The sequence below is a fragment of the Pempheris klunzingeri genome, chromosome 17, assembly GCF_042242105.1.
Source record: "Pempheris klunzingeri isolate RE-2024b chromosome 17, fPemKlu1.hap1, whole genome shotgun sequence".
NCBI lineage: Eukaryota > Metazoa > Chordata > Actinopteri > Acropomatiformes > Pempheridae > Pempheris > Pempheris klunzingeri.
This window is the reverse complement of record NC_092028.1, coordinates 16713605-16736764: the sequence shown is the minus strand read 5'-3', so window position 1 is coordinate 16736764 and position 23160 is coordinate 16713605. Positions and strand designations below refer to the sequence as shown.

General features: G+C 40.9%; 2 protein-coding genes and 1 non-coding gene across 3 annotated transcripts; 2 read left to right on the top strand and 1 right to left on the bottom strand.

Annotated features, from left to right (window-relative positions):
* Positions 1 to 478: 478 nt before the first annotated feature.
* Positions 479 to 8424, top strand: cdr2a (cerebellar degeneration-related protein 2a). The gene is made up of 7 exons (XM_070847725.1): positions 479 to 789; positions 2622 to 2734; positions 3827 to 3975; positions 4093 to 4269; positions 5760 to 6074; positions 6223 to 6502; positions 6645 to 8424. Exons 1-7 carry the CDS (start codon positions 711 to 713, stop codon positions 6927 to 6929), a joined length of 1398 nt encoding a protein of 465 aa, XP_070703826.1. The 5' UTR covers positions 479 to 710; the 3' UTR covers positions 6930 to 8424.
* Positions 8425 to 10046: 1622 nt separating this feature from the next.
* On the top strand, positions 10047 to 10128 carry trnal-uag (transfer RNA leucine (anticodon UAG)). Its single transcript has one exon. It is a non-coding gene; the product is annotated as a tRNA-Leu (tRNA).
* Positions 10129 to 10486: 358 nt separating this feature from the next.
* Positions 10487 to 22171, bottom strand: sdr42e2 (short chain dehydrogenase/reductase family 42E, member 2). Its single transcript, XM_070847155.1, has 12 exons — positions 21956 to 22171; positions 20873 to 21317; positions 19285 to 19380; positions 17503 to 17560; positions 17085 to 17203; positions 16798 to 16873; positions 15904 to 15986; positions 15181 to 15318; positions 14806 to 14871; positions 14144 to 14207; positions 13948 to 14021; positions 10487 to 11188 (listed from the first exon to the last, which is right to left on the bottom strand). The coding sequence occupies exons 2-12, from the start codon at positions 21308 to 21310 to the stop codon at positions 10940 to 10942; spliced, it is 1461 nt and encodes a 486-aa protein (XP_070703256.1). The 5' UTR covers positions 21311 to 21317; positions 21956 to 22171; the 3' UTR covers positions 10487 to 10939.
* Between the last annotated feature and the right edge of the window lie 989 nt (positions 22172 to 23160).

Sequence of the window (23160 nt, the reverse complement as noted above, 5' to 3'; positions counted from 1 at the left end):
TGGTCAATATCCAAGAGGAAATACGCGTTCAGTAACGTTACTGAGCGTGTTCTTGTTCCAGCTGTTGTCCACATGTCGCGATGTTAGTTCCCGTTGAGCTAACTTACATAATATTTACGAAAGTTGTGGCACACTAAGAAACCATCTTCCTTAACTAAACTGATGTGTTCCTAACCTCGATTTTTGTGCCTACCGGCTGGGGTGGGACATCGGGATAAAAACAAGCATCTGATTGGCCAGAAGACTTCCTTCGCTCCACTTGCTGCCTTCTGATTCGTCGACATAAATGCCTGTCAACAAAAGCAGGAAGTTACGACAACGAAACATTTTTCTGAAAAAAAAAAGTTTTAACTGTCACTTTTTCCTGTAGACATTTAACTGTGGATAGCGGCAAAAGTTAAGCTTAACATTCGGTTTAAATATAGCAAAATTAATTTTCTTACATCGTAATTAACGCTAAATCTGCCACCTACCGGATGTTGGGGTGTATTAGAGATTTGCCACGTTGCTGTAGACAACAGACTTAACGCCGGACTCTCACCAGCAGGATGTAGTTTACACTTCTCCACACACGGCGGAGGACGGTGGAGCACACACACACACACACTCACACACATACACACATATACACACATATACACACCCACTCCTACACTTACCTACCTACCTACCTACCTACCTGTGTGTCAGGTGGAGCCCGCGGCGGTAACATGCTGACAGACATGATTCTGGAGGAAGAGTTTGAGAAGAGCGGAGAGCCTTGGTACGACCCGCAGGACCTTGAACACGGTAAGAGCTGCTCGGCTCTGTGGTCGCACCCTAAACTGTGTGGGCTGCTGTGTTATTACCCCTAGGACTTAATCAAACTCATGTATGAACCTGCGCCATATGGAGCGGACTGACTTCACCTGTGTGGCGTGTTGATGAATAAAATGACAAAGTCTCCAGTAAGTGGACTCAGATTGAAGTTTACAGTCTCCTCTTGTGACAGGATCACTGCGGTCATGGGTTAAAGCCGAAACATCCTCAGGCTGTCACGGGTCGGGTCGTGGATTGTTTTCTGATAATCTTGCTTTCCTTGGGTGTTGTTTGATAAAGGTGGGGTTGAGATATGGAGACAGATCTACTGATGGAGAACTTTATTTAGCAGATAGAGCAGGCAGCCACAACTAGGATGAAATATCCAACTAAAACTCTTTTGAATGTACTCTAGATTGTGTATTAAGATGGAAGTATTTAATATACATTGTGTATGTACTCATAGATCAAAAACATTTTTTTAAAAAGAGTCTGAGAGCATTGGAAAGATTAACGGAGCCATCATAGAGCTGTAATCATTAGTCGACTGACCAAAAAATAATCAGCAAGTGTTTTGATAATCAGTTATTTTTCAAGCAGAAATGTCAGTTATTAGTGTGAAGGTTTAATGATTTGTTTAAAGTAAGCAGAATATTTTGGGGTTTTGCCCACTGGATGGATTAAACAAGTGATTTGTTTGGCAAATTCTGCTGGTCATTTTCTTAAAAAAAAAATTCTGACATTTCACAGCAATTATTGACAGTTTAATCAATAATGAAAATATTTGTTAGGTGCATTAATGACTGGACAAGTAAGTGAGCAGAAAGAAATCCTCAATGGGCTGAAGAGCCACGATCATAATGCCAGCAGGCAGGAAAGACTTCCTGTAGCCAGTGGAGCTGAATAATACTGGAAAAGCTCTGCTGTTTAGGAAGGAGTTTGAGGAGTTCTCCACCCTCCTCTCAGCTACCAACTCTAAGGACATTAGAAAAGGGTCTAGGGTTGTTATTTGGTTGCTACATGGCACATTTGAGTTAAAAATCACAGGGCATATGCTGCTTATTAAGTGAAACATGTTTGGTTTCAATGTGTTGTTACTGACTGCCCTTAAAGGTACCATATTCTGCTCATTTTGGAGTTCGTACTGGTTTAGAGGTCAAATCTGCATAGTTTTGCATGGTTTAATGTTCAAAAGATTATTTTTCTCATACCAGACACAGCTGCTGCAGCTGTTCTCAGCGTCTGTCTGCATGCTCCGTTTTAGAAGGACAGAACTATCTGCATGCTTTGCTCTCGCTTTCGACATCAGTGTGTTACCAGGAGCTGGTGTCAGTGAAGGGGAAAAAAACAATGTCGGACAGTGAGGTGGACTCTGTGTTTCAACGGGTGGGGTCAGTCAGGCTGGTGAAGGGCTTGAGGAAGTCACATGTTCAACAAATCCCCTCATGACATCATAAAGGGAGCCAAATCTGAGCAGTGTTTTCACACACATTTACTGAAAGATGGAGCACGAGTAAATGAGAGGGTTCAACATATTTATGTTGATATTAAAAAGTTCATTTTGCATAATATGGCACCTTTTTAGATCGTCCTAAACAAGACATGCTTCACCTCACCTCTCTTTAGACAACTAGAATAGTGAGAAAGTGTCATGAGGAGATTCTTTAGATTCCTCCGTGATTTCACCAGTGCTAGATACTAATAGTGTGGCACAGTGTGTGCGTTTATACCCTTTACACGCATTTAGTTTCACCCGTCGTCTGTGTTTGGTCATTGAAACTGCCTTGTATCTCGTGTTTACATTTTTTCCTGTGCTTTGACAGATCTCCATTTGGCAGCGGAGTTGGGGAAAACCCTCCTCGACAGGAACCATGAGCTGGAGCAGGCCCTGCAGCAGATGTACTCCACCAACCACGAGCAGCTGCAGGAGATAGAGGTGATACACGTTAGGAAGGAACTAACCGGAGCTTCTTTAGGCTCCACCGGCACGTAACCAAGACGTAATTAAGGTTTTATTTTTGCTTTCGCTCTACAAAATATCTATGTGAATCATATATTTAGATTGCCAAACTCTGGGAAATATCTTGGCTACCTTAATACAGCAGAGCATACATTTTGGTTAACTTGTGTGTTCTCAGGTAAAGCTTATAAATGAATACAATTAGGCTTCATAACTCAGGGCTCAGACATTTCATTTTGCCATGTGCAGACAGCACTGATTGATTTGAGTTTGAGGACACGGCACACAGCAGGTCAGCAACGATAAGAGCCTTAATTCGTTTACACCAGCGAGGGGGGCAGTGGGTTGAGGATTTATCGAGGTTCATATGGTAATCCCCATACATCTCTCTCTCTCTCTCTCTGTGTATTTTAAAAAGCACTACACAAATGGCTGAATTGATCTCAACCAGACAAAGTAATTTAGTCGATGTCATAAACTACAGTCAAAGTCAGTCAAACACGTTGGATAATTCAGAGGTGGAAAGTTAAAACTTAATAGAGACCCAACCAGTACAAAAAAGATGGTGGTCTGTTGCAAATCATAAGTACAAACTTGATTGGCCGCTCATTGTTTCTATGGAAGCTTGTCTCTTTGCTAATGACATGCGTTGGACTTGGATATAAAAACAAATGTAAAAATATCTAAAACGATACCTGCAGCCTCCTGTTTTTCCACGGTGGTTTCAGAATAACACTTATGTTGGTGTTGCTGCTCTGCATTCTGATTTTCTTTGATATGATAATCAAGTGCTTGATGCAGCTGCAGCTAACAATTACTTTCAAGATTAGACAAAATAAAATACAATACAAATAAAAGAATACAAATGAGCAGCACAATTCCTCTCAAAATTTCCAACAAAGAAAGGCAGCCTCACATTAGAAAAGACGGAGAATATAACAATAATTTTACCTGACCTGACTTATTTATCCATTAATCAACTAATCGTTTTACGTCTATATGCATATTTTATTTGAGATACCACAAACCACCAGTTAAGCTCCATTGTTTTCCTCTCTTGTTCACCAGTACCTGACCAAACAGGTGGATCTGCTGCGTCAGATGAACGACCAGCATGCCAAAGTGTACGAGCAGCTGGACATGGCCGCCAGGGATCTGGAGCAAAGCAATCAGAGATTAGTGCAGGACAACCGCCTGGCCCAGCAGAAGATCCACAAGTTAGTCTACCTGTTATCAGTGAATTTAATTCTACATAGTCATCTGAGCAGTCAGACTATGTGTAATATGCGCGGAACCTCAGAGCCACATTCATTCGTCTTTTCTTTCCCCTTCAGTCTAACTGAGGCCATCGAAGGGCTTCACACCTACATGGAGGACCTGCAGAATCAGGTGGAGGAGCTGAAGGCTGCCAGGGAAGAGCGAACCAAGAGAGATCTGGCAGAGCAGCGGCGTAACCTCGGAGCGCAGAGTGTGTCCTGTCTGAAAGAGCTCTATGACACTCACCACGACAGGTAATGCATTTGGGTGTGTGCCATGGCTTGTGTTCTGCTGCACAACGCTAATAGCAGAACACAATACTGCCTGGATCAAACACGCAGAGTTACTTTGGGAATTTTGTCACAGGTTTACCGAAAACATATTCAGGTGTATCTGCATGCTACAGCCAAGGCAGTGTGGGTAGACGTTTGTCTTTCCTGCACCTTTACATTACACTGAAGAGGTGAAGAGTAGTTGAAAGCGTCTGAATAATAAGAGCTCTGATCTGTCTGATCTTCTCCTACTACCCCGTGCACTTTCGTCTCAGCCTCTTCTCTGCTGACTTGACACCTATAGGGCACCCAGAGCCAGACCAGACCTCCTCCTTCAGACATAATCCAAAGTAGGAGGAAGTTAATCCTCCTCCCATTGTCAGCAGTGCCCTAATACTTACATGTAAGTGCTGCTTCAGCTCAGTGCGCCTCAAACCACTTGTTTGATTCGCTTTGGAGGGAGCAGCTAGCTTATTGTTTGTAAGCCATCAAAACAGCTGTTATCCTAAAATTTGGTCAAGGACAACCTCCTTCTCAGGGTACATTCATGAGACTGATCCAGATCCAGTGGACATTTACATAGAGTTAATGATGACTACATTATGATTTTTAACATGAGCAGAAAATGTATGTAAATTATGTAAAGAGAAAATGTATCATGACAGCAGCCGATGTGGGTTTTGTGTCAGTCGTGAACACAAAAAAAAATGAGTATAGTGTATTGGATTATGAGTATAACAAAAGCAAAAAGCACGATTTCTGTGAGCATTTGTTAATAATAGTTTAATTATAACACGTCGCACAAACAACATGCTTAATTCACCAACATTTCACACAGGATCAAGGAAGATTTAAAGTGTTGACATTTTATATCAAAAAAGTCAAAGGTCAACATCTCATTTCCTTAGAACACTGAGTTGGTGCCACTGATCTTGGCTGCCCACCTTGAAACTGTGGTGAATGTGTCATTTCTGTGCTGCTGGGTTACAGACGTCCATGTTTTAGAATTTGTAGCTTCGAGGCAACATTCACATTTGAAGCATTGTCTACTGTCACGGTTACAACATTGTGTTCTATTAGAATCAGTGTTATCGGCCAAGCATGTGAACTCACGCAAGGAATATGACTCAAGCTTCATTGGTTTAGCTGAAACTGAGCTTCAGGTTATTGTTGTTGCCCCATGTGATGAAGCTCTCTATCAGTCCTTTGTCCTCTGTAAAAATAGCGTCTAACCAAAGGCAGCATGTTTCTCACAATGGAATCATAGTGATAACTTCCATTTTTTCATTAAAAAAAACACGTAATACCCTTTGTTGAAAAAAGTCTTCAGTACATATATAATGAGAATGGACAGACATGGATGTAAACTGCACTTGACTGGTTCGTGAAGGCATGCAGCAGCGATTCTAGTTTGTGTTTCTCCTGAATGTAGTATTTTCACATATTTATTGTATTGCTCTGTCCTGACTCAGGCATGTAGCCCACGATACTCCACCTGTGGATGGGCTCTGGTCACCGCAGGACTCTTTCTATAACCGAGACAGTCGGCAAGACCCAGAGGAGGAGAACGCGGCTCTCCAGCGATCCGTCCAAACTCTTCAGAGCCAGATAACATTGGAGCGGAGCCGCAGGGAGGCTGCAGAGCGGGAGAGTGAGCTGACCGTCATGGAGAACAGAGGCCTGGAGCAGCAGCTGGCCCTGCTGGCCGGCTGCCGGGCCAGGCAGAATGAGCTGGAGGCCGAAGTGGAGCAGCTGCGGCTTCTGTGGCGTGCCGACTGTGCCAGCAGGTAGGCATGATATATTTATGGACTAGATTCAAATTGTCAAGTTATTTGGCTCTGATCTTATGACGCACACTTGGTGATACAATGTTTGATATACAGATCGAGCACTGACCTGTGACTTACACCTTTGTGTCCCCTTCACTCCCACCAGTGTCAGAAGGCCTGACCAGCTGCTGGTGCCGGATACAGTATTCTTCTCCTCAGAAGACAGAGCCGGCGCGGGGCAGGATGAGATGGAGGAGAAGGTTGAAAAGGATGAGGAGCAGAGAAGATGCAGGCAGAGGTGCAACAGCGACAGTTTTTTGAGAGCGACAAACGCAGATGAGATTCGCCGTATTCACGAGCAGCTGTGTATAAGGCGAACGGAGGCGGTGAAACAGAGGGGCATCTCTCTGCTCCACGAGGTGGACGCACAGTACAGCGCACTGCAGGTGGCGTATTCATAGCACGTCTGCTCACAACAGCTCATGCATGAAAAATATGTACAATTTAAGACTTTTTATAAGCACTCTTTGTTTGACTTTTGAGAAGTACACAGCAGTTAAAAGAAATATGTATTTGCTTCACGTCTAGGTGAAATATAATGAGCTGCTGCAGCGGTGTCAGCAGACGACAGGCAGGCTCAGCCACAAAGCCATCCAGACATCCAGCAGTCCATTTGCGAGCAGCCGGACCCGCCGCCGCTTGTCCAGCTCTGCTGCTCAGTCTGATCTGACGGCGGTTCTGGAAGACGGCCAGCAGCCCGAGTACAAGGCCCTCTTCAACGAGATCTTCACCTGCATCCAAAAGACCAAAGAGGACCTCAGCGAGAACAGACTGCGGGTCAAGCACAGTGACTCCCAGAGCTCTGTCGAGTGATCGCATCAGTCATCGTCCTGGGACTCGCACTTCTTTGTGTCTGCGAAAGTTTTTGATAAAGGAGAAACTTTGAGGTTGCTTTGCTATAAAAACACGTAGAGGGTGAAGATGCAGTAAGCACGCTCAACCCCTTTACGTCTCAGACATGTTGCAATCCTCTTATGCTTTTGTTTGCCAGCGCTGTTCCTTTTATTCCGTCCTAATCAAAAATGAAGTGTTATAAAACATGACGTAAAGCAGCTGTACGATTTAAAGGAAGAATGTATTTCCAAAGTTCAACAACAAATATACAGATAACTAAAGAAGTATTGTATTTATAGTTGGATAAATATTTATCAGAAGTATTAAATCAACTTCCAGCAGTATTCAGTGTTTATATAATGTTAACCCTGTGATGTCATTATTTGGTGCTTGGGAGAGAAATACACACATTGACTATTGTTTGTGTGTTGACTAAAGTTGTAGGTGTTACGTATGACTGACAGAGATGTTGGAATGTAGTAATAGGATGAAAAACTGTAGTAATGACTAAAGACTTTATGAGTTTATGGTAATTAGCTTAACGGCTATTGTGTGCTGGTTTTCGTAAGTTGGAACTAGTTGGTTCACCAGTTGAGGGTCATTGGATTGGACAGTGAATATGAGTGGACACTGGAAAACTGTTCTTAATAGTTGTTGCTTTCTGTTTTCATGTCTGCGTACAGCGTCGACGAGTGTCTCTGTGGCAGAACGACACATAACAGCTCTGCACTTTTTAAGGCTGAATCAAACTTTCAATCATGTTTTATTTATTTAATTTTTTTTGAAAGAAGTTAAATTCTATTTATTTTCTTTTTTTGCTGAACATCCGGTGCAGATTGCCAAGCTGAGAGAGACTGGAGGTGAAATTAAATGTACACTGTGGTGCTTATTTTGTGGTCCTGAATATTCTGACACAGGTGACCAGGGGGAAAAACACAAGAGATTACCCTAATTTTATAAATAATTTCTTTTCACCTCAAATTTTCAGAATATTCAGCTTGGACATTTCCTGTTCTTAATATGGGACAGAAATTGTGTTGACTGAGTTGGGATAAACAGCAGAAAACCCTTTAAATCTAAATCAAAGCGGTTGTGAAGATATGGGAACTCTCAGTCGTATACAGGAAAGATAAAAGATGTCCAGGACTTTGACTAGTATTCACCGAACTTAACTAACCTGGGTTACTAATCTGACAATCCTCATACCGCTGACTCCATCCACAGGGACACTGCGAGGCTCATGAGGTTGTCATTCAACTTTTTACTTTCCATGTGTAGTGATGAAAAATTATGAAAAAGGAAATGCTTAATTGACAGTGCTAATGTACTAAAATCCTGTATTCTTTGGGCATTTAGCAATGTGCTGTTTTGAAGCTGTGAAAGTTACACTGCTGCAGAAAGCATCACTGTATGGTCATCGGTGTCCTCCATGAAGACTAACATGTTTTTCTTGCACCTAACTAGTAAAAACATTAATGCAAGAGCCTGTTGAGTATTTTTTTGTCCTTGTGTCTAAAACACCCGAGCCTACATAGTTTGCTTGTGCATAGATGTTTCAACCTGTCCTCCCCTCATGTGCGCAATCATAAGATCTCATCAGATGGAAAAAATGCAGTGGCTATTTGTATGCTGCAGTGTGTTGTAGAAACAAATCAAAGTACAACAGCAGCGAGGCATGTTGTCTCCTACAGAACCCAGAGGACTCCTCATTCCTCACGACCCCACTCTACTCTGGGATCCCACTACCAATTAATGGGGCTTTGTCTCTTTTCATAATTAGGTTTTACGTAACTGTGATTTCCCCATAGTGTGCACAATTAGCCCAAATCCATTAAACCTCCAAACAAGGGGCTTGCATACCACGCTTGCCTAAAGGGACATGTCTTGGCAAGACCACAAGCATGAACTCAGAAATCTAACAAAGGCATCAGCAAAGCAGCCAGCAGAGGCCTGTGGCAAGACTTGGACCAAACATATTGTTAAAGTAATTAAGATAAGGTGGATTCACAAAAGTAGAGATTATAGATTAGCTGTTGGATTAGTTACACAGTCCCTCATGGCTGGAAGAAACAACATATCAGGAGTGAAAGAGTCCAGTAAGCAGTAATTAATGTTATAACATACACAAGAATGAAAGAGACAAATATATAAGTCGGCCCAGTAGTAAATCCAGCTAGCTAACAGTTGTATTAGCAACACGTTAGCCGCAGACAGCTAGTGTAGTAGCTAGCTTGGTTCAGAAGTAGCCTGAATTTATGCAGAGAATTCCTAAATTAAATTAACTAACAGCTGTAATAAGACAGACCCAACAGATAAAGCTCCCACAGGGCCACCGTAGGAGTGAGCTAGATAAACGATATCTACCAATATTTCTGTCTCACAGATCTGATCAAATGTGTGTCCGTTGAGCAGCGATGCTATGGAAGTTTGAGTGCTCTGTTGCCCGTAGCAACGGGTGTTCCGTTGCCTGTAGCAACAGAGCACTGACAAAGCACTACACTGTTGGCTACAACTTCACCTAAAAAAAAGGTTTGAGCTACTTGTGATTTACTTGATTATTTACACGAAGGAGCAAAGGAGTTATACTTTTCACTTCACTGACAGCTGACAGCTTTGCAGATCAGCGATGAGTTTATCAACTATTTTTGGGTTTTTTTTGTGTTAAACTACCGAACAGCGTAACAATGAGATGCTGCAAACAAACCAGTACTGAATACAAAATGAAGCCCTGCGATGTTCATTGTGATGCTCTTGCTGATAAAACGTACTTTAGTAACTATTTTAATGCAGGACCTTCACTTTAAACCCTGTTAAATTATTTGTCTCAACAAAGACTCGTAGTTGTTATAGTTGATTTAAAAATATATATATATTTCGTGATAAATTTAAACCCTGGGACCCATTTTTACATGTTTTGGGCTGAAAATGACCGGTAGTAGGAAGACTTGGCAAGTGCTCCATTAAATCGTTTTATGGCGCTATTCGCACCCACTAGACCAAACTCCATTTACAAAAACAGTGATTTTAGCGCTGGACATCGCCACCATCAGCCCGTAGTAAAAAATAATACTATATTGATTATTCGATGGCAGCAGTGGTAGCGTGGCCGAGTGGTCTAAGGCGCTGGATTTAGGCTCCAGTCATTTCGATGGCGTGGGTTCGAATCCCACCGCTGCCAACAAGGATGCATTTTATAATTGTCCCCGTTCACAGTACAAGTTCCCTCTTGTCACACTTGTGCTTAGTTACGTGACTCCACTGCGAACACACGCCCGAATAGCACGTTTTGCTGCTACAAAATGACTCCACAGCCTGGGAAAGTGTTTGGTAGTGCGGGTGCGCCCTCTTGTGGCAGCCTGCATGTGCACAAAAACACCAGGCCGGTCCTCAAAATGTTTGATAACACTTAGAATTTATTTAGTAGATCTGGATATTAAACATGCAGCGTTTTCCTTACAGAAGTTTTCATTGGAGAAGACTAAAGAGGAAATTCATAAGTTAATGTGATAATTGTAGACATAAAATTATCAATGGCATTCATTGGTAATGCTTTTATTTCTAAAAGTATACAAAACGACTAAATACTAATTAAACTCTAAAGATGTTTGTAATACAAAGTTGGATATTTTTTTCTTTTAATGAAATCATATTAACTTCAAACTCTAGTGAAATCCAGAACATTCACACAACTCAGTTTTAATACGTTCTAGCAGCCTGGTAGTTTCCTCATTTTGAAATCAGACACACATATACTAACACCTGAAAGGTAAAAAAAAAACATGAAGCACAGAAATGACATAACCTGACGTACGGAAGACTTATTTTAAGGTGTGTCTGGTGAGCTTCATTAATAAGTCACATGGTGAGAAAATACATTAACTGTGAGACATCGAAGCAAAATATTAAATTTCCTAACAAACAGGCGACATGAGTTTGAATTACACTTGAGACAGCTTATTGTGCAACTATCCATCCAGTGATTTCCTTGTTTAGTTCTGACAGAGGATGCAGGAGAGCATCAGTAGCACCAGGCTGAGACCCATCAGCAGCACTGGGACGAAGCGTGGGGGCAGCTGGGAGATCCAGGAGAGGTAGAAAGGAGGCAAGCTGGAGCGAGACGGTCTGGACTTCAGGTACTGCACCAAAGAGTCCGCCAGGCTGTAGGGCTTCGGGCTGTAACCAAGCTCTCGACGGGCCTTGTCGATCTTGAAGGTGTGGCTCACTGCTATGCTCCTCACCTACAGTGGAAGGACAAAATCTTTCATTGAGACAGAAACCATCTCTAGAAGCTCCTAAACCCTTCATCAAAGACTACCGACTGGGGTCCATGTAAGAAACGACCACTCAAAACAGTATTAGTTAGGTGGTTAAAAAACAGATTATTATTATTTAAGGAAGGTTACAGTCACTTAGCGTATTGTGTACGATATAAACATATATTTTAGAATAAGAAATTATTCTAAATTATTCTATTATTATTATTCTTATTCCCCCGATAGTGTGTGATACTGTAAATTAGGACCCATGGCAAAAATGAGCTTAATAAATAGTTCCATCTATTAAAACTGCATAGGTAGAATTTGTTTAATAACTTAAACAGATGCAACAATGATATGATGTCATTGGAAACTGGACTGATAGAATAAAGCACCTGTGTGATATGACAAAAAGTACACCTCTGGGGTCAGTAGGCTGAGGGTTAAACTGCCGCAGAGACATCCAGACCAAGTTAAAGGTCATACTGTCACACTAATGGTTCAGATTAACCTCAATTTGGCAAACTTGGTTTTACATTCTGATAGCCTGTGACTGATGGATGCCTCCGGTTACTGCATCCTCTTACGGCTCGGGATAAGGTGTCTGCATGTGAAGTACACGCAGTGACAGAAGAGTTCAGACAGACACCAGGGGGACAAGCAGAGCTCTTTAAAGCTCTTTTCCAGCTTTTCATCCACCCTCATGAGTCAGTTCTTCGTTCTTAGGAGGTAAAACTGCACCAATCAGCACATGTCTTCTCCCATAAGATCTTCAGAGCTCCACTGAATGACTCATGCCAGGCTCTTCTATACTGATCTAACAGTATATCATCATTGTTAGACAATCTAACTGCAAAGTGGTGAAACCTGCTCATCCTGTCTGACCAGGCAATCATCCTGACTATATTTATCTCCCTCCGCAATAAAGGGTCGTTCACTGCCACAGGCATTACTGAATTCAGGACATAGACAATACTTTTAAAAATAACATAGTTTGTAAAGTGGTAGTGATGTAGGACGCCTTTTTGTTATCTGGCAGATGAAAATTAGTCCTTTAGCAGGGGCAGAAGAAGTATATAGCTCCTTAGGTCAAAGTACTTATATATCAGTGCAAAAATACTCCATTAAAACTAAATGTTCTGTCAAAGAAAGAAAGAAAGTTTTCATGTTGCTTCATTTGTATATTATAATGTGTATCTAATCTGGATAATGAATCTTTTTGCTTTGCTTTGTTACAGTTTTATGTGTAGAAATTAAAGCTGGCATTATTCTATTCTTGTTTTTACTGTAAACAAATCCACCAAAGAGACCAAAATCAACACAGTGTTCATTTCTCAGTACTTTTCAACTTCCCAACCCTGACTGTGGTGCTCAGATTCAAACCCATTCATTGTTATTGAAGAATCTTTAAAAACAGGTTACAGACATACAGTTTGACTTTTAAAATACGCCAAATAATTTCATAAAGCAGCTGGGCACCGTAGTTTTTAGCAAACATTACTTGAACAGGAGAAAATGGTGGATTTCTTGGGGACTATTTTCAGCTGTGGATTAATACACATTTGGCTTTATAGTGAGCCCTTACAGCAGCAGGATGGTGTATGTGGGATCAAATCAAATGAAACTACAGTGCTCATGTTCATTATTATGACAGAACATGTCATCTGGTGCAACAGTGGGACTCTTTTCTGTGTTTTTAGTAGTTTTTGGACGATGACTGAGCTCTCGGCACACAGGAATGAGATATATCAGGCTTTGCCTACACAGACGATACTTGTTAGGATCAATTCATTATTGATTTTGGTCTTTCATGGGACTTGCTGATGAGAGAAATATAGATTATCACCAGACTCACCGCTAAACTTTGAACCTAACAAACACTTCATGATAAAAGACAGTAGAGCTGAACCCTGAACCCTGATGCACCTCTGGTTTGACATTTGAAACTGCACCTTCCTCCATGTCTATGCAGACCTGGAATTTATGTACAAGAGGAAAAACTCCTCTGCATGTGACGTGATGGCTTAACCTGAGAGTTGGCAGATAATTTGAGCCAAGCCAAGAGGCTGCTCGACTGTGCTCACCATAGCAACAGCCACTGTACTGAGGTCACTTCCTGTTACACTTCATCTTGGACTTCCTGTTCTGACCCGCAGAAGTTTATGTTTTATTCACAGGACAATCATCGATCCCCCAGCCAGCAGCTGTCTGGCAGAGTGAGCTCCAGGTGCAGGCCCACGGGCTCAGCTTTGGTTTCTGCCTCATCACACATTCATGAGGACCTTACAGGCCCGACGGAGGCTCCTTAAGATGCATCGTAAAGGCCTCCCCAGACAGGATCACTGCAAACTGCCAACCTGATACATTACAATTCTTGTGTTATTTTTAACAGCGCAACAAAACGGCAGATGGTAATAAAATGCTTCCACTGACTAGGAGCACTTTGGGATTATGTTATTATTTTATATTCAATTCATTAAAGGCTCACTTTGGTTTTCCATAATTCATGCACATGAGATAGCATCAGACGAGGGAGGGGGAGCGCAAGGGGGCTGATAGGAAAATACCCGTCTTAATGAGACTTAAACAACATCAGCTCCACAGAGCAGGTAATCTATCTCCAACACAGAAGACACATACTTTCACATGCCACTTATAGACAGGTCGTCACGATGCATAATGCACCTCACTCTTACTTCATCAAGGTCAGACGGCTTTAAAGGAGAAAGAAGCATAATTACCTCACTTCTGGTTAAGAGGAGAGGCACTTCTATCACAGGCCTCAGAATTATGTGCAAATATTCCATCAGGATGGCTGAAAGTAGAAGAAACACAGTTAGAGTTAGCGTTAGTAACAACTCAACAAAGTGTTAAACAAGTATGATCCGATAGATCTCTAACGGGTGTAAAAGTTTAAGAGAAAGAGACACGACATACCTGCTGAATAGACGACTGAAACAGGTACATTTATCAACGGTCTGCTGTAGCCCACATATTCAAACTGTAACGGTTAACATGAAACAGACGAAAGTAAATTACGCTTCCGTTTTGACAAAAGGCAATCCAATAAAACTGTAAATATCCTCAAAAGTTTATTTTTTTTATTGTGAAAAGTTTCCTTGTACTTTTCAATTTCCTGTCCTGGACCCTGTCTGTGGTAATGGTAATGGTAGTGAAGACATTTAAAAACTGGTCAAAAGGATATTGTTTGATTTCATAAACAGGCCAAATCATTTCCCAAAACAGCTGTTTTTAGCAAATGTTATTCAAATAGGAGTAAATTGTGTCTTTGTTGGTGACTATTTCCAGCGGCGGATTGATACACATTTGGCGCCTATGGGTATTATACAGTTAAATAAATTACAGTGCTACGAACATGGGTTCATAGTAGTGAAGAAACATGTCACCCAGTGCAACACAACAGCTGACTTATGTGTTTTTAATAGTTTTAGGATGAAAATCGAACTCTACAGCACAGAGGAATAAGATATATTAAGTTTTGTCTTCACAGTTGATATTTCAATCAATTCACTGTTGGTTTGGGTGTTTTATCAGATTTCTTCACCATAAAATATCACCAGACTTATCATTTAACTCACCAATGGTGTCAACCACTCAAACACATTTACTGAAACTCCATCATTAATGAAATAGGCCTGTCCACTCTGCAAAAGAACGGAAAACAACAGGGACACTGTACATTATCTTAATTTAAACTGTAACAATGATAATAGCAGCTAGCAGATATCACTGACTTACACAAAATTGACAACTATATTGTATCTTTGGTCTTAGATTGCGATGTGCAGAACAGAGAGGTTCATTAAAAATGTTGCAAAAGGAGGAGAGGGACTAATCATCTATATTCAAGTCAGAAATTGATACTAGTTAAGAAATAATCTTAAAGTCCGATTTATTCGGTGTGGTTTTATTGCTGAAAGCCACATGGATGTCGTCTGTTTGTCCTGACTCACAGCGACACAGCTCCTCTTCAGTGTGAGAGCCTCAGCCGCCAGCGTGTGTGCCAGCACCAGGTTATCCACATGGACCCAGTTCATCCTGGCCTGGGAGTCACCAAACCTGAACGTGAACAACCGACGCTCCACGTTCACCTGAGAGAGAGAGAGAGAGAGAGAGAGAGAGAGAGGGGGACACTAAGTAGGTGTTTTCATTAAGCTAAATCACTCCCTTTTTCTCATTCTTTAGTCATTGTCAGACTTATAGCTAACTTATAGTTTGCGCTGAAAGACAAGGATACTATGCATGCGGAGTAAGGACATTTTAAAAGGTGCAAAACAAGGACAAAAATGCATAGAAAGTTGGCAGAAATGGACCAAAATCCACAAGGCTCCAGAGCATTTTAAACTGTTTTCATACTGTACTGCAACAAACTGATGGCCCTCATAAATAAGGTTGAAGTCAACCTACAGTATCCAGTAACTTCGGTCGGTCTTGGCCACTTGGCCGACAGTAAATCCAGAACATAAGCACGTCCAGCCCTTCAGCAGACTGTGCTGCTGCTCACAAATGCTGGTTGTAACTGGATGCCCGGAGAGCTTTATCAATAATGTAAACTCTTTTCTGCCAGGGAGACTTCAGACACTGCATGATGTAAATTTATTCCAGAGCCAACACAAAAGGCATTAATCTTTATCATGAGAGAGTAAATGTACGTTTTGTTAGTGTTAGTCTCTCACCATCACTCTGTGAAGGTGTCTCCTCTCCTCTGGTCCGTAGATGCCACATGGCCGCAGGACGCAGGTCCGAAGCAGGCCTCCACCTTCACAAGAGAGGATTTACACCTTCATCAAATATATGTATATATGTAACACGTATGTGCTTTTTGAAACATGATGCCACGTGTTTGGTGAAGCCATTTTAGGAGCAGACTTTGATCGTCGTCGGTATCGGTTTACTCATATTCTCATCAAAGAAAGAATTGGGTGGTTTTCCTCACCGATGCTGTTATTTCTCTTTCGGGTGTTTCATAAAGTATGAAATTATCAATAAGGTCCACTGCTGAAAGAAGCACCGAGATCTTATACTGAGGTAAAAGTAGCAATTATGATGTAGAAATACACAATTACAAGTAAAAGTTCTGAAATGAATTCGAGAAATGAATGACATTAAACTGCAGTACTTTCCCTTTAGTTATACCTCAAAATTTTACTTTACAGCACAAATTTTACTTAAGGTTGATTTTTCCACCTCTACTGACTATGATGACACCACGACCCTCCTCCCTCCCACCGAGCCTCCACCCGTGTGGCAGATACATGATCTTTAACCTGCAGCGTTATAGTGAGGCAGCTCTTGGCTCTAAGCTTAATTGAATATATAAGATGGTGTCATTTTAAAATTTTTAATATACATGAAGAACGTAGCAGATGTGTGAGATGTGTAACTGCTGCTCCACAACCTAGCCAGAGCTGGGGTTTCCACGGTAACCACTGCCTCCCTCAGTGTTTTTCTTTTACTCGAGCGATTTTATTTACACAGAAACCAAAAGCTTGCAATCTCCTCTAAATTGTACCCCTTTCGTGCTATTCTGTGATTGCGCTGTCATCACACACACACTGATCGTTTCACACCTTTCAGGGAGCACCCGTTGGCAGAGAGGACCGCCTGCTCCGCAGTCGCTTTAGTTCTGGAGTAGTGGTCGATGTGCTGGAACAGAAACACAATACTTGGATTGCATTATCCTCTAAAGTATTGAAAATGTCTTATTGTATAGAAATGTTGGTCTTTTGTTGGGTTCTTCATTCCAAGTTGTGTTAATACGATGGGAATAGGATTTCATGGGTCACATTTTAGTTGATATGGTTTTCTCTTGTAGTTTTGCAAAAGCCATACTTCAAGGTTTTTTTTCTGTACTCACTACGTCGTGAGGCACGTACGGCATTGAGGCCTCATCACCCTCCTCAATTGGTTTCCCAGCAAACACCACATTGATGGTACTGGTGTACACCAGTCTGGGGATGCTCCTCTCCTTACACACTGAAAGACAGCAACATTATCATACCAGTTTTACATCAGGACAGCTCAGATGTTTGGTGGAGGTATGCAGACTTTTTTTGGTCTTTATATCTTTTTACAATATCTATGCTCCCATATCATTTTAGGTAATTGGGCTATGAAAATGATTAAAAACGCAGCAATGAATTTTCATCCATCAAATGCCCTTAAAAATACCATTACCATCAAATACCATTAAAAAAAAAGTATTTACAGATTTCAAATAATGTTCAAAAGTGTTGAGTTTGACAAAATAAGATCATTGTTACATATTTCCTCACCGTTTATGACGTTATTGGTCCCTCCAACATTGACCGACTCCACCTTCTCTTTCTTCAACTGGCAGACAGAGAGAAAAGTAGAAAAATGTCACTTCTTAACATCACTTTTTCAATCTTATAGGTCATTTGCACCTCTTCTGTGCGGTGAGCAGCCAACTACATGTACACTGTAGTTTGGGTTACTGGGTGGTGACAGAAATCCTGATCAGCATTGTTTTGTCGTGATGCCAGATGACAGCACCAGACAGATTTACGAGTATTGCAACCATCTATATAACAACTATCACCCCTGAGGTACAAAGTGGCATTACACAAAACCAGCTGGCTGGTTAGCATGCTAACTTCAATATATCTTACATAGATATCTCTGCAACACAGACGAACGGACATCACGTCAATACTGATAATTCTACACATTTTGTTGATATTAGTCATTCATTTTCGAATGTTTTAAACTAAAATCATGGCTAAATTATTGACTATGTTTATAGCTGGAGGTGCCCCGTCAGCAGTTTTACAGACGTCTCTTTTAAAATAAAAAGTCCAGCATCCATCCTTATAATCATCTTACAGTAGATCCATGCATAAAACAGTAGAATATTGCACCACAGCGTCTACGATCCAGTTGCAGTGTGGGTAATGTAGGCACCACATTCTTCAAGGATGGAGTATGTGTCTCCATTGTGAGTGTGACAATGTTACAGGAGTGTCATGCTAAATCGGTGGAGTGCTCTTCACTATGTAAGAGGAGAACAACGTTGGCTCTTATTTATTTATAAACCTCATTGTATTCATCTTAACTTCTCACAAAGGATTCTGGTGCCAAGAATGTCTGATTTAAGGGATGCTGCAATAATGGTTTACAAAGGAGGCTTTGAGGTTTGAAACGTACGTGTCCCTGGGAAGTTTCAGATATCTTTTTTCATTTAAAATACTTAATTAATCTGAGTAAGCAGGCAGCTTTCAGTGAAGCAGGCCCACTCAGCTGTTAAACATTACGGTAGCTGTTACTCCCTAACGTGTCTTTCTGAGAGAATATGAATGTTAAATCAATGAAAACTGTGTACCACTTTACAATAACACGACCCTAATAAAGGATTTGTAAATGGTTTATAATTAGGTTATTAATTAGGGTTAAAGCTCTTTATAAATCTTTCATAAGCAATTGATTAGAAACAAGTTATTAAACAATTCTCATACATCAATGCAGGCTCACTGTTTGGCAAGATAGAGTTACTGCGTCACTACTGGGGGGCAATATTGCCAAAGCCTTGGTGTATGAATCTGCTAATTTGATATGCCATAATTTGAGATATCGAGTGAAACCTTTGGACTATTAAAATGTGCTGATGGTGGTTAAATGCCAGTTACTTGTTAACAAATATCTGATGAAGATGATGGGTGTAACTGCTGGCTGATTAAGAAGAAGTAACCAATGAGATCTGAGGCTTAACAGTACAGATAAATGTGGGCTCATTATTTTGCAAGTAAGCAATTGTCCTTTTTATCTACTGTGTTATAACGACTCATTGGTAAATTATAAAGCGTTAACATGCTAACTATTAACCTAATTATTAACCATTCATAAATCCTCTATAAGGGTAAAGTGGTAGTGAAAACTGAATTTAAGGTCTTTATTTATCCACTATAAACAATAAAGTACAGGGAAATTTGTTTCCTGACTCTGAACATCGTCACTTCATACAGTCTCTGTTTCTCTGACTTTTTGTTTGAGTGATTAAGTGGTGAGAAGACACTACAGAAGACTTGAAGCGTAGTCACCTGCTCTGGTCCGGACATGCCGTATGACGCTGTGTGAAATAGACAGTCGACCCCTTCACACACCTTATAGAGGGAAGAATAGTCCCGGATGTCATTCTGTAAGAAAAAATTAAATACTTTCAGTTAGTTAATATCAACTCGGACACTGCGTTCCCCTCGGTTCCCCTCATGAGAGCAGACGTCAGGTGTTTGTATTTGCTGTTATCATTAGAACATTTACTAAGTGCTCTCAATACAACATTTACAGTTTGACAAGTTGGTGAGCGCTGCAGGCTCAGTGAGAGTACATGTGGCAGTGACAGTCCATAACTATCCCATGAAAGGACTGTTGTAATTAAGGTAAGTATGCCATGAGGCCTGCAGGTGAAACCTGAATCATGTCTCCACCCTCTCTGACCGAGTCAGCAGCTGGCGCTCTGAGGAGGATCACTCACCTGTGTCTGTTTCCAGCCAGCAGACTGACGCTGGCTGAAGCAAAGAAATGCAAGAGTTGATTTGTCTGCGCGGAGCAGAGAAAATTAGAAGGAAGACATAAACTGTGTATTTTATGTAATTTATACCCCAAATCAAAGCTAGAAGTAAAACATGTTGCTGCGACGAGGATTAAAAACCAAGAAACAATGTTTTTTTTCTCGCTGAATGTGAGGCAGCGAATATGTGAGGTGTGTCACTGTCAGTTTTATTTCTGCAGGACAAAATCTAACAAAATGTGAATAGATGATGTGCAGGGAGAGAAAATGACCTCCACCTAATTAATATAAAACAAATTAAATACATTATGAAAAGACATGATAACATGAATAAATTCACTCTGTAAGACAAAAAAGATTTTTTAACATTTTAGCCAGTTCATAAGTTCGGACTCCTGGTTGAACTTAAATGAAAAGTTAAGTGTCTGGACTATTAATTAATATCTAGCAGGGTTTGCTCATCGATTTTTTTCATAATAATTGGACTAAATATTTGATTCTGTTCCTTTTCATTAACTATGTGAAGGTGAATGTAATTAATATTTCTATATATATATATATATATATATATATATGTATATATATATACACACACACTGTTGCCCATAAAGTTGGAATAATTGTTCAATACCCCCAATTTTGTTAAAGCCTGAATACACAGTTTGCAAAGGTTAATTGTGGTTTAAGTTTCACTGTGATATGTTTGGAAGAGTTTGATCAATAAAGTTGAGAAGATATACACTTTATTTATCAAGAATAAATCACATTGTCACAATAATTTCATGAGAAGAGGTAAAAAACATTTTATTCCAACTTTATGGGCAACAGTGTGTGTATATATATATATATATATATGTTGTCCTTTTTATCAACTGTGTTATAACGACTCATTAGCACATTGTAATAATAAATCCTTTAAGGGTAAAGTGGTAGTGGAAAATGAATTTATTATTTATCCAGGATAAACAATAAAGTACTTCATACAGTCTCCGTTTCTCAGATTTTTTGTTGTTTGAATGATTAAGTGGTGAGAAGATGCTATATTGTTTTATATTAATTAGGTGGAGGTCATCATTTTCTCGCCCTGCTCATCAATAATAATAGCCACTCTCCCATACCTGATAGAAGATCACTCCGTCAGGGATCTCCCAGGGAGGTGTGTTCAGGTCCAGAAGGATCACTGACATCCCCTGACGGGCCAGTTCTCTCCCCAGCCTGAAACCAAAGTATCCCCCTCCTCCTGTCACCACCACCTTCCCTGTGGAGATGCCCCGGGCCAGTGCCGCCTCCTCTCCCAGTCTGGAGGCTGCCCACTCTGGGCTGCTGCAGCTGGCCGCCATGGCTCCGTACACCTTGTGGCGGACGGCCACAGCTGGGCTGGAGGCAACAGCCGGGGCCGGGTGGTTGACCCACGGCTGGTGGGTGAGGTGGGGGAGGTTGTGCATGTGGTGTCCACTGGCCTGCAGACGACAAAGTGGAACAGTGTGGCGGGGAAGCTGCTTCACCTGGCACAGGGAGCCTCCACCCTCACTCATGTTGGGACCGCACAGCTCCATATAAGTCCTGATGGGGTGGAGGAGTGACAATATTAGTTAATCATTCTTTTAATGTCATTGAAGTTTGACCTGGTCTGTAGAGTATAAAGACAGATCTTTATTGAAGATTTCTTTAAAAGCAGAGGGGAGACTTTAGATGGTTCCATCAGATGTCCCCAAAATTAAGCGAAACGTATTTGGTACATTTGGAAACTTTGGGATCTCCAGTAGGATTTAAAACATGGCATACATTTATTGTGACTGATCACAGCTTGTTATCAATCTATTTAATTAAATTTGTATATTAAATTACTATTGACAATGTTTTGTAACTATTCATTCCCATTTACGGTTGTGCAAACCCACAATAAACCTCCAGACCTGATAGTCTTGATTTGACAACAGCATGATGGTCAAGGATGAATTTAATGTACTAATGTAATCTAACAGGTTATTACTCCATTCTAAGCTCGTAGTAAACTCTAAAATGAACTTTCCAAGAAATGTTTCACATCTTATGTACAACTTCACATGCAGGTCATATTAAGCTTTGCTGTGTTTCAGCTGATGGGACATTGAAAGTGATGAATACACAATACGCAGATCAGATTGCTATCAGGTGCACACTTTCCCCAGTACTCACATTAATGATATTAATCAACTTACCTTACTGTTCCCGTCGACCTCTCACATCCATACCTGTGCCTTTAGGCGCATGTGATGCTGCGGTCTATTCCTTCCCTTTGCTCTCCTTGCACCTCCAGGTGCGTCACTCCTCTCACCTGTCAATCACCTGCACCTCTACACGAGGACTCTCCTACCGTAACGTCTGGATGCAGCGCGCAGCCACGCAGCAGCCAGGATCACGTTACCTGGAGCGTCAGGTGGTCAGACTGGGTACCAAAGAGCCCTTCATTTGGAGACATCAACTTTAATCCGGATATGGATGCTCCTCATTGGACAGTTAAATGTTAAATCTAATGTAAATGCTAAATCTGGATTTATTCATTTAAACATTAGTTTGTTTTCACTCTTTAATTTAACCCTTTAATCAATTAGAGTCTAATAATTTCTCCCCAGTGTCTGTAGGTTGAATCTTACTTTTAATTGTTAATAAATGATTTATTAATGCTTCATATATAAGATATGATATATATGAGCTGCCTCGTGTCTATTAATGTTGGTAATCTACTACCAAATGCTCATGAGTTTCTCACTTTCTTAAGTCTGGCGTTATAAATGTTAACAAATCATTAACACATCTAGTCTACAGTTGTCAATAACTTGTTCCCAAATGGATTTTGGTCCAATAGTCCAGCCAGCCAAAGGGATTTTCCATAACCAATGTTTGTTGTTTTTTAAAGGCTGGATGCTCAGTCTCATGGTGATTTGGTGTCTTTGGGGCCGCGTTTTCTGTCACTTTGTGTTTGCTCTGCATCACTCTCTGGTTAGTTTGTATCACTGCAGTTGTTTTGCATCACTCTGTGGTCATTTTCTCTGTCTTTGTGGTTGCTTTGCATTTCTTTCCGGTTATTTCGTGGCACTGCAGTCGTTTTGCATCCCTGTTGTGGTTGTTGTGGTCTTTTGACTCTCCATTAATGAATGCAATCACCTCATGCAGAGGTTCTGATACTGACAAGCCAACTTCTGATCACTTGTTCTTACTCTGGTAGAGGTGGCCAGCAGTGAAAAAAGATACAGAAATTTTGAAATTAAAAGCATAGTTACAGTGTCGGGTACTGTGTCATCTTGTGGGTTAGGGCTGATGTAAGGCCATTAGGTCATTCACAATCATGGAAATCCAAACTTTTATTTTACTTGTGGGCTTCAGTGTGTTAATCTTTCAGTCTACTTATGCACAGCTGATCACT